This window comes from Erpetoichthys calabaricus, chromosome 3 (assembly GCF_900747795.2).
Source record: "Erpetoichthys calabaricus chromosome 3, fErpCal1.3, whole genome shotgun sequence".
NCBI classification, from domain to species: Eukaryota; Metazoa; Chordata; class Cladistia; order Polypteriformes; family Polypteridae; genus Erpetoichthys; species Erpetoichthys calabaricus.
This window is the reverse complement of record NC_041396.2, coordinates 160,145,776-160,158,024: the sequence shown is the minus strand read 5'-3', so window position 1 is coordinate 160,158,024 and position 12,249 is coordinate 160,145,776. Positions and strand designations below refer to the sequence as shown.

Genomic DNA, 12,249 nt, shown 5'->3' with positions numbered 1-12,249 from the left:
GGGAGATGGAAGGAAGCCGAATTAGCTTCATCATCAGAGCCACCTATGAACCTACATCAGTGGGTTGGAGAAAATACATCATGTTCTCTCTACCAATTTTCAGCATTAAAGCACATCCTTACCAGCTATAAAGCTAGTCTGTCCCAAGAATGCTACACCTGAAGGCATAACCAGGTTCTACAACAACTGTTTCCTGGAAGAAAGGAGATCGTACCACCAGTGCTCTCCCCCGTCACCAGATTCCCAAACAACATCCCATCCAAAAGAGCAGGACAACCTCCAGTGAAACCATCTATAAGAAAGGAACCAACCCTCCTGGGGATTGCCCGGGACTGGAACATACAGGTTGATCTAAGTCAGAAGAAAATTTTTCTTGGAAAAATTATTACATCTAGTCTTAGGCCAGACCATATCTTGTGGTCAACCTCGCAGAAGTCCTTGTTCATCGTGGAGTTAATGGCACAATAGAAGGCAGCAGCTGACAAGGCATATGAATGCAAAATTCTTAGGTATGTAGAAATAGCAGTTGAGGCAGAACAACATGTTCCCAGTAGAGGTAGGATGTAGAGGGTTTGTAGCCACGTCAACAATCAGGCTGCTGAAGGGGATGGGAATACAAAGGCAGTCCTTATGACAGGCCGTCAAATCATTTTCAGAAGCTGCCGAGTGAAGCATCAGCTGGATCTGACTGCAGAGAAAGGATCACAAATGGCCTACAAAATGACAAGCAATGGGTAAAAGTGGAGGGGAGTGCACCTGGGATGCCACATGGTGCTGTTGTGCCCTATGGAGGTCTCGTTGGGCCTATCAACGAAATACAGATGAAGCAGGGTGCCCACCTGATGACCCCAATGAGGCGATCACACTGTACCCATTCAAGACATCAAGAAAGTGCCGAATATTGGGATTGTAAGATCAAGTTCTATGAGGTTGACCAAATTATTTTGAGTTAGATTTTAGAAAAAAATGGAGGCTGTTTTTGTGCACATTTAGCAAAAACAACAACAAAAGCAGAACTAGTGATGATGACAATGTTAGAATTCATTCTGACGCTACTGTTACAATACAAAACCAGTGCATTCATTCATACAGCTAAATATTACATCTACGTGTGAACATATAGTTTAAATTTAAATAGCTAGAGAAACAGCCCAAAAGAGTCACGCATGTCAGTTTAAGTGACAGCTGTGAAATGGTCTGGTGTGAATGAGTATTGTTGTGTGTAGGAAAATATACTGTGTGGCACCCGGACGGGGCTCATGCCAGGCCGGGACGCCCAGGAAGACAGGAGGAGGGCTCATTCCTCCTCCAGACCGCGAGGGGGCGTCCGCCCTGGTTGTATTGGGGGCCACGGGTACAGGGCTTGGAAGCCCAACCCTGTAGGGGCCCGTGGTCACTGCCAGGGGGCGTCCCCCTGCCTGAAGGACCCTGGACCCCAGTACTTCCGCCACACCAGGAAGTGCTGGGGGGAAGAAAAGAGGGAACACCCGGAGTGCTTCCAGGAGGACAGACGGCATTTCCACCACACTGGGGCGTGTCCGCGGGATTGCCGGTGCACACCTGGAACACATCCGGGTACGGATAAAAGGGGCCGCCTCCCTTCATTCGAGGCAGGAGTCGGGTGGAAGCAGGACAAGGTGATAGAAAGAGAGAAGGAGGCAGTCAGAAGAGGCAGAGTGGTTGGCCTGGACTTTGGGGAAGATTGGGGTTTCTGGCACAGTAATTGTAAATAGTATTGTAAATAAACGTGTATTGGGTGACATGAGCGTGTCTGCCTGTCTGTGTCCGAGCCAGTTTCCACAACTGCTATAAACAGTCCAAGGTTGATTCTTTCCTTGCAACTGATTCTGCTGTAGTAGGTTCTGGCCCTTGTGATCAAGAACTGAGAAAAGCTGATAAAGAAAACTGAACAATGAGCATAGCAGAAAATGTCAAATAGAAACAAATGCTTTGAGGAAATCAAAGTTAATTCCTAAACTGCACTGTCAAAGCATTTGCACTGCGGCAAAGGGAAAGCAAGTCACAGGGACACACTAAGTGTTATAAGTTAATTACCTGAGTGTAATGGCCAGTTACGAAGTTGTTTATTGCTCCAACTCCATACTTAAAATGTTTGTGCTCATCATGCCACATTTGGATGGCCCTGTGCCATGAGTTCTTCCTGGTAGCAATGTAGATATTCTCCCCACACATGTAATCTGTATTAAAGTGAACATATACATATAGCATAAAGTAATTATTCTGTTTTAATACCTTTTTTGGTGTCACTCATTCACTTATAACTACACAGAATGATCACAGATGAATGTTCTGACACATCCTCTTCCCCACTCAGATTTCCAGAATTCATTCAAGTTTAATGATCATACTGTAAGATCAAATCCCAACACAGCACCATGGCAGATATGCACAAATTTCTAGTGCTAAGAAGTTTGCATTGCATCTCAGTTGTTTTACGTTTTGTTCATAAGTTCCGTACAGTGCAGTAAAAAAGCATTCGCTCCCCTTCTAATTTCCACTGCTATTGCAAATATCTATTCTTCAACCAAAATCTAGTATGAAATGCAAGACACTTGAGCGAGCAAAAAACATTTTTTATTGATATTAATTACTGAAAAAAAGTTACCTAATACCAGTTGGCAGACCTCCTCTCTTGCATTTTGTACAATATTTGGCGGCAATGACTCTTTTTATAATTCAACATCAGTTTTTGATATCATGGTGGATGAATGTTAGCTCATTCTTCCTTCTAAAACTGCTTTAATTCAGAAATACTGCTAGGATTTCCAGAGTGAACTGCTCGCTTCAGGTCCTATCTTGTTGTCTCCATTATGGTCAGATCTGGAAGTTTTCTTGCTTTTCAGCCATTCTGATGTGGGCTTGGTTCTGTATTTTGGATCATTGTCTTGCAGCCTGGCCTATCTATGCTTCAGCTTGAGATCCAGCTCATGGATGGATGAAAAACATTCTTCTTAAGAAATTTATTTTATAAAAAAGAGTCTTTTGATTAAAGAAAATGGTCCAGACACTGAAGAAACAAAGCATCTAATACCATCACACTACCACCTCTACTGCCACCTTTAACTTTTGGCATGATGTCCTTGTTCTGATATGCTGTATTTGCATATGTCAAACATAATGGGACTCATGTCATCTAAAACTTCAGCTTTGTCTCATCTACCCATAGAAATTCTATTAACATCATATAGATTGCTTCTGGCAAATAAGGGACAAGCATTCATGTTCTTCTTTAGCACTGGTTTCTATCTTGAAGACCATATTTGCCTGGTGTTTTTCTGATTTTAGAGGGATGCTAAGACAAAATAAGTCTGTTGTTCTCTGGATTGTATTTTCCTTTATGAGTCCTTGGATAATTTTATGTTGTGCCCTTGGAAAATTTTTCACAGGCCAGCCATTCCTGTGAAGATTTGCTACTGTTCCAACTGTTTTTTCATTTGGAGTTCAAGGCTTTCACTGGGGTTTATAGAATCCCAGAGCTTTATAAATGGTTTTGTAGCCCTCTCCAGACTGATAGATGCCAAAAACTGTTTTCAGATTTCTTTTAGCTTTATCTTTGATGGTGTCATTGCTGAATCTTTATGCTAACAACTTGACTCTGATAACAAGGGTGAAACTAACCGAGGTTTATATTGAATAGAGCGGGATGTCATCAGCAGCTGACTCTGGTTATGCCTTTAACTGTGTTAATGCAGATAAGAGCCATTTACTTTTTTTTAGAAAGTGACAGTTAATATATGATAACTTTATTCATTACATAAAACAAAACAACTTATAAAAGTGCCATTTGTTCACTCAGGTGCCATTTATCTATATTATATTGTGGCTTAATACCAGAAAGTATTAACAGTCAAACATTTTGAGCAATAGTGGAATAGGGTGAATCCTTTATCCTTACACCGTATATTTTAAAATATGACCACTATATTTGAGTTAAACAAATGCTGCACCCCAAAACACAATCATATTAGACAGAACAGAATACTGTTAACAAACATGGATAATAAAAGCATGGTTAACAAAGTAAATGTTATAGTAGTGAAAAGTATATTTAAGGGTTGCTGTTCTAGCATATACATTCATTAAATTCAAAGCCTTCTGCAAACCTCTGATATGACAATATCACCTTTTCAGTTTAAAAACTAACTGTTTTATAGTTCCTGGGAGTAGTAGCCCAACACTTTTAATTTTATCCTTCATTTGAACCTGCACGACATTACAACACATAGTAATAACTGATTTCATGAATTGTAACATTTATTTTATCAAAATAGTCGGTAAAAAGTTTAGTTCCTTCTCTTTTAACTGTTGGTTTGTTTTCTTTTTAAATTGCCATACATTTGTTTCTTGCTATCTTAACATTTCAGAACCTGGGAACAATCATACTATTTTGCGAAGCTATAATGCATTTTGAGAGCATTTATTTATTAACTATTGTTCTTTATGTGCTGTAATGGATGGCACACATGGGCTGGCATCCCTGCCTGGGTTGAAATGGCACACCTACCTGACTGGGAGGCCATTGTAATGGAAGGACTGGAGGAGATATTGTCTGGTGAATATTTTCTCCCCCAGTACACTAAATGGCAGTATCTCTGGGCTTCAGTACCCATTCAGATAGCCACAGGGAATGTTGGCAACTATAGTCCTAGAGTACAGCCCTGTTGGGGTCCTATGGGTGCTGCCAGGCATTACTGCAGAGGTTTACAATCCCGACTGTGTGAGACTTCCGCATGACCTAGAATTACTTCCAATGGACCATATCCTCGCATCAGAATTATCACTGGGTCTGAGATAAAAGGAGCTGCTCTGCGTCACCTTGATGAGTCAGAGTTGGGAGTCGGAGGGTGACACATTATCAGTAGGATGGAAGGAAGAAAAGAATCTTTGATTTTACTTGTGTTGTTGCTGGTGCTCATTTTAAAGTGTTGTTTACAAATAAAAACCTTTCATTTGAACCCGCTTTTACAAAATATATGGAGACATATTTATTTTTCCCAAACTTTTTCATTCCAATGCATTGTTGAGGGTAGCTTGCGCCTATCTCAGCACTGTTGGTATACATCAATACTGGACTTGATGTCAATCCATCAAAGGTCATTTTGTTTGTTCAGTTGCATATGTAAATTAATATTGTTGATAAAGATGAAAAAGTTCTATTTATAACCAGACTTCCACACTTCTGATATGATTATAGGGTGACTCATATTATAAACACAGTCATCAGAGGCACAAAGTGAGTGCAGTATTAGTGTCTTGTGTAGATCATGAGTACACCCTTAAAGGCTTAAATATTTCCTTCCTCTGAGTGTCTTGCTTGTGTCTTCTATGGAATAAATAATGATATTTTTAGATTTCTGGTATTATACTGTACAGAACACTGGTGAGCACTCATTTTGTTTGTGGTTCCAGCTGTAGAGTCCATTTATTGAGCCTCCACAGTTAAAACATATGAAAGGCTAAAATAGGCTCCAGCCTCCCACTGCCCTGTTTTGGATTAAGCAGGTTTGAAAATGTTTCTGTGATTTTGTGTGTTGTCTAGCATTTATTGTCAAAATATGCCTTTTTCCATCCCAAAATGTGGGGAGTGTCAACCTAATGTGATTAATGCAGGTGGAAGGCAGGAATCAACCATTAATGACAAGGCAGTTCATTGCAGTTAATATTGCTGTACTGAGAGAAAGTACACAGTAAATCAAGGATGATGAAATTGCTACTCACTTAAAATTTGCAGTTCATCTTGTGAGCTATGATGCAGTTTACAACTTTTAGCTATTTTGTATGCATTTAAGGCAATCTCTGGACTCCACATCTGTGTAAAATAGAAGCATTCGTGTCAGTATTGCAAAAACTGAAGGTCTGGTTACTACTGTTGGTGTGGACTTTACGAAAAAACTGGTAACTGTTTTCATGAATTTCCAATTTGTTTCCTTTAGTTTCTTTGAATTTTGATTTTCCTCTCCCAAAGAGAACATAATAGGCAGCAATGTACTAAGTCTACATTATACTTTCTGTTAGGCACTCAGGAGTCAGAAGTGCCATTGTTTATTACAAAATTAACCATAACATAATACATGCAAACTCTGCATTTAACTAAATATATTAAAAGTTTAGCTTAATTAAATCTATCAAAGCGTCTTTGTTTAGATTATTTTTAGTCATCTTTTGTTTGTGTTTAATATAGATGCGCTTTTTTTACTGCTTTGTCTTTTCTTCTTCATCTTCTAGTTTCTTTAGTTAAATAGACAAACAAACTACATTCAAAGAACCAAATTTAAATGTCCTTCTGAACTAAACTGAGTGAACTAAACAGTAAACTGTAATGGATACACCGTTATGCACATTTGAAAAAATGTTTTTAAGCCTATGTTTAGTTAACATTGTACAGATTTTATTGGCTTGATCTCAGCCTGTACCCATATGAAAATTAAACATATTGTGGTATATTGGTAATCAACTAACATATTTTAAAATGCACGTTGCACATTAGGATCCACTACTCCCCCTCATTCATTGGTCAAGGGTCCTGTCTTCAATTCAAAAGCTCAATAACTTTTGAACACATTTCTTGTTTATACATTACTCTTTTCCAGATATTTTTGATACTGTTTGCTATTGTGCAGTATTGGTCTCCATAGACACCCCTTCTATGAGAAACTATTCTCCGTGGAAATATGAGATTAAAAGTTTTTCTTGGCCATTACTGCAAACCACATGGGGTGAGTAACATATAAACTATCATGTTTGAATTATTTTAAGATGTTAGACTCAATTGTAAGATCATTTATCTGGAATTCAGTTTCAAGACTGAACTGCAAAAATTTGTACAATATAATTTTTGAAATCCACAAATCTGTATGGATGTTCAGCTCTGTGCTCCAGTCAATGCTAATTATTGTCAATTTACCAGTAACAAATTTGTCCTCCAATTACCCATTTTAAGGCAGAGAAGCTCATATCTGTTTCTCCCATACACAACAATAACCTTTTCCAAACTTATCAAACCATATTCCATATTTAACCAATGGAAAACACTCAGGGTTGAGGTCTCTGTGTTGAGTTATTTGAATCTCATGAATAATTTACACTTCAAATTTAATCTTCCAGCTACACACATTTTTACATTATACAAAACAGTTTTTCATACCTTACACCCATGTGAAACTACCTAGTCTAGATGAAGATTCAGAACTTATCTCTACAATACATAAAAAAAGTTTCAAAGAATTACCCTTTCATGATCCTACAGGACAATCGGAAAGAGATATTTCAATTAAAATCTCAGAAAATGAGTTGAACTTAGTCATTCACGGAATACTTTCTTATTCAATATGTACCAAGCATTCCATAATTCAACTAAAAATCTTTGATCAGTCACAAATACTTGTTTAAAACTGTCTAAAATGAATCCAGGTTGTATATTACAAGGTAAAAGATTTTTTGAAGTTCACTTAAACATATATTATTTGTAAAAAAAAAACCATGTTAATAATGTACTGTATTTAGTTCTATATGGATAATAAAGTACAGAAGCTTATTCCCACCACTCAAAACAATTGTTTTATTGCGTTTATGTAAAGCACAGTAACAAATATTCTTACCATTTTAACCATATTCCTTGCACTTGGATTTACTTGTTTTCTAAAATTATTATGCAGCCGAACAATTGTATTTTGCAATTTTTTAGACATATTATATACCGTAACCTCTGCAATGAGAAGAAACATAACTTAAGATGCATAATATAGCTGTTAATATTTATTCACTTTTTTGTAAATTTAAGTTTATCCAACTTATTTAAAGCATTCGATGAAATTCATACAGCAAAGAAAAGTACACAGGTGAAAATGCAAATTGCTGCACCATCAATATGTCTTCCAATTTCCATCTAACATTGCACAAATGATGACGATCATAAAAAAATAAAATAAAATCAGAAGACATAGTATTATGTCTGCCATCAACTGGATTGCATGTTTGAATGCAGTGTTGCATTGAGTCAATGAGGACCTACATTGTTTTTTGCAGGATGCCATTCCATACTTGTTTGATGTTTCTGGCCACCTCAGCCGAGTCACATTTGCAGTTGGATAAGGGGAAAAATTTAGACATCTTTTCATAGGTGTTCAGTTACACTCAGGTTAGGTGACCTGAGGTTAGGCCACTCAGTAGTTGTGAAGTTTTCAAGAGATTACTTAGAGACAGCAGCAGTACGAGGCAGTGCATTATCATTTTGGGAAGCTCTCAAAAGTATAAAAAATATTATCGCAATGAAGGGAGAAGACAACAGGGTTTATTGCTCCATGGAGATACTGTTGAACAGTGTTATGATTCTAGATCTTTTATTTACTTTATCAAATAGAACTTTTTTTCTAGTCTCTTATAATGTTTTAATTATACTTGAAAATATCCTGCTGAGTTCAGTGCGGGTTGTCAGGATAGCATTTCCTGGAAGTTACAGCTTTTGATGTCATTAGCATATGAATAAAAAACTAAAAGTCTTGCTGCTCTTATTTTGATTAAAGGTTTTGAATTACTGTTCTATTTCTTCTTGATAGATAGATAGATAGATAGATAGATAGATAGATAGATAGATAGATAGATAGATAGATAGATAGATAGATAGATAGATAGATAGATAGATAGATAGATAGATAGATAGATAGATAGATAGATAGATAGATAGATAGATAGTGTGGTACCCGGAGGTGGTTCATGCCCGGCCGGGATGCCCAGGAGGAGCGGAGGAGGGTTTGTGCTTCCTCCAGAACACGAGGGGACGTCCTCCCTGGTTGCTTTGGGGAACACAGGGGTGTGACTACGGAAGCCCTCAGGATGCACCTGGAGTCCTTCCGGGGTGAATAACAGGGGCCGCCTCTCTCCAATCAAGGGCAAGAGTCGGGAGGAAGAAGATGAAGCTTGGTGGAGAGTAGTGGAGGTGGACCAGAGACTAAGAAGGCATTGTGAGTGTGGCCAAGGACTTAAAGGGGTGTTTGGTGCTGAGGCACTGGGATTGTGCACTTGAACTGTAAATAGAATGTATAATAAACGTGTGTGTGGTGAAACCAACATGTCTACCTGTCTGTGTCTGTGCTGTCCCCCTCAATAGATAGATAGATAGATGAGTTCTGTCTAGTAATATAGGCTCTGTTTCTTCTTGATATGAATTCTGTTTAGTATTTTAGATTTTGACACACGTACTGGATGTCTAGTTTTTCTGCTTCTTCTGTTTTATCCCCGTCTGTTTCATGCTCAGTCATTGAGACATTCCTGTTTTCAAATTGTGGCAGAAGAAAAACTCATGGAACCAACAGTAATAAAACAGCATCATGTCCAGACAGAGGAGCAGCTTCAGCGACAGACTGCTGTCACTTTCCTGCTCCACTGACAGACTGAGGAGATTGTTCCTCCCCCACACTATTCAACTCTTCAATTCCACGTTAACATTATTCAAAGTTATTGTTTGTCTGTATACCTGCATTGTTATCACTCTTTAATTTAATATTTTCTTTATCAGTATGCTGCTGCTGGAGTATGTGAATTTCCCCTTGGGATTAATAAAGTATCTATCTATCTATCTATCTATCTATCTATCTATCTATCTATCTATCTATCTATCTATCTATCTATCTATCTATCTATCTATCTATCTATCTATCTATCTATCTATCTATCTATCTATCTATCTATCTATTACTTAACCAAATTTAATGTTAGAATGTATACATTTTTACAATGACAAATGTTAGGACCTCAAATATACCAATAAGCACCGTGCAAAATTTGAGGAAGATTTAACTCTTCATGGTTTTGTAATTTCCATTTTCAGGAGTGTAAAATAATCCCAATAAATATACAGTAAGCCTTTATAACAGAATACAATCTTTAGCATTTCCAGTAAAAATACATTCATAAATAAATGTAAAAATATTAACCCTATGAACTTAAAAAATGTGTGTATTAAATGTACTCAAGCAATACATGAGTTAATAGAAAAATCAAGAGGTAAACAGAATACTGTATAAATATTAACTCTGTAGAGGTATTTACGTCTTACCGTTGTTCATTTTTATTGTTCATACGATGTTATAGAGAAAAAGAATAAAAAAAGAGATTAGTGTAAACATTTTCTTCATGAAAAACAAAAATGTTATTTTTAATATAAAATACATTAGCTATTTCATTCTTAAAACATACAGTATAAAATGTTTTACAGTATATCTCTTTAATATATACTGGGCATAATCCTTGCTCTACAGGAATACACCAAACAAAAGTTATGTTTTTTTTAATATTGTACCCCATGTGGTTTGTAGTGATGGCTTAGAAAAATGTTTAATATTTTCTGATAGAATGGGAGCCTATGGTGACTAACACTGGACAACAACAAATAATATCAAAGACATCCATGGAAAAATCTCCTGCTATTCCAATATTGCATAGTCCAGCCATTCCATCATCTGCTCTCACTATGCAAAATGCATTTTTTTCTAAATATTGTTAAATAAATAAGTTAATGTAGTCCACAATCTGGAAGCCTGTTCACACTTTTGAATTATACACCTGCCTCTCTCCATCATTCATTGGTTTAACATCTGGGGCTTCCATGCTGGAGTATTCGCACAATACTCAGTCCAATGTACCATGGAACTCTAGTCAACAGTTATACACCCCACTTCATGATGCTTTCTGTGTATGGTTGCCAGATACCAGAGTGTGAAAGGAGGGTACAGAAGGCAGGAAAGAAGGACAAAGGAAGATGCACTGAAAGTTTAATTCAGGTGGTCTTCTAAGCAGTGCTGGAAGTGGAACCAAATAATTGCTGGTACTGTCTATCTGTGCAAATTTTTCAGTGCATAGTTATACATATATAGCGGATGGTATGGGGCGGTTGGGTTGGTGGTCCCCATGGAGGTTTGATTGTTCTAAGAATCAATCTCCTATGTATCTATGGAAAATATCAAAATGTATTTGTGTGTTTGGGGGTCCCTTTTCTCGTTACAGTTTTGACCAAAAGGAAAGTGGGGAGGGGTTCATACCATGAAGTGTTGGTACTCAACCACTGACTGACAGTACTCAAGCCACTTTAACAAAAAGGTGCCAGTATGCCTGGTTTTTACATTTGATTCTTATACGAAGAACATGAGGCTAAAAAAGAGGACATGTTCTTATTTTGCTGGTTTTCTGAAAGAACTAATCCTGTATCACCATTCCTCAGGGTAATAGGACTCCTTTGGAGCTCCACTCTCAACTTTTGGTTTATTTCAGATCATTTTAGTTAATTGCTTTTTTTGTAGTTAAAAACTTTCTTAGTAATTGTTCTTCTCTTTGTTGCTTTGTAATAATGTACTGTTGCATCACTGCTTCTTGTACATTTCAGTTCTGATGAGAATTTTTCTTTTTTTGGCAACTGGTTAGTTTTATTCATTAAAGTAAGAAGATTTTGGGGAGTTTTCATTCACTTTATCTTTGAATCCTGGTAATATCAGTATCTGGAATTCTTCTTCTGTTAGCTCTTAAAGAAAACTATGAATTATTTTAATTCACTTCTTCTCTTGGTGGTGATTTTATAATAATTATATTTAGTTTAATTTATACTGATTATTATTTTGTCTGCTTTCATTCATTAATGTAACTTAGTTATTTTCCTATTTGTGCATTTCTATTCATTGAAAATTATTGGAATTTATAATTACAACTTTAAAAACACCTTGTTTAAAGATTTTTGGGATTCACTGTCCTTTTACTTCTGACAAAATGTAAATCGTAACACAGGGATTTTAACACTAACAAACCTGACATTGAGGCCTATTATGGACTAATAAATACATATATATATATTTTTATTTACATATAGCACATGATTGTCCTTATTCTCACTTTTCCTATATGGTGGTTTTCTGTCTTCAGTTGGATCAGTCCGTCTGTGTTGAAATGTTTATGGGTTTAACAGAATTTATTAACAGCACATTTTATTTTTGTCATGATTATTCTGTATAATTTCTGGATGTGTTTGTGTTATTGTATTAATTATTATTCACTTTTATCAATTTTCTATGTTATTATATTGCCATTTTTCTATGGCTGTCACTATTTTTTGAGTTAGATTCAGGGGTACCAACATGTTGTTTGTTGCAAAACCCTGTTGCTAAACATATGGTTTATAACTTCTGATATGATGATACTTCCCATAGAAAAAATGGTGGAAGACTTGATAATTTGTCTGAACTT

The 12,249-nt window shown here is 36.7% G+C and overlaps 1 protein-coding gene across 1 annotated transcript in view; it reads right to left on the bottom strand.

Moving 5' to 3' along the window:
* LOC114648423 (uncharacterized) overlaps positions 1-12,249 on the bottom strand; it is a 53,679-nt gene that overhangs the window by 11,390 nt on the left and 30,040 nt on the right. The window contains exons 11-13 of the mRNA XM_051924723.1: positions 7,620-7,724; positions 5,740-5,830; positions 2,056-2,198 (exon numbers count right to left, since the gene is read on the bottom strand). Coding sequence (XP_051780683.1) covers positions 2,056-2,198; positions 5,740-5,830; positions 7,620-7,724 — 339 coding nt within the window. The remainder of the gene's footprint in view (positions 1-2,055; positions 2,199-5,739; positions 5,831-7,619; positions 7,725-12,249) is intronic.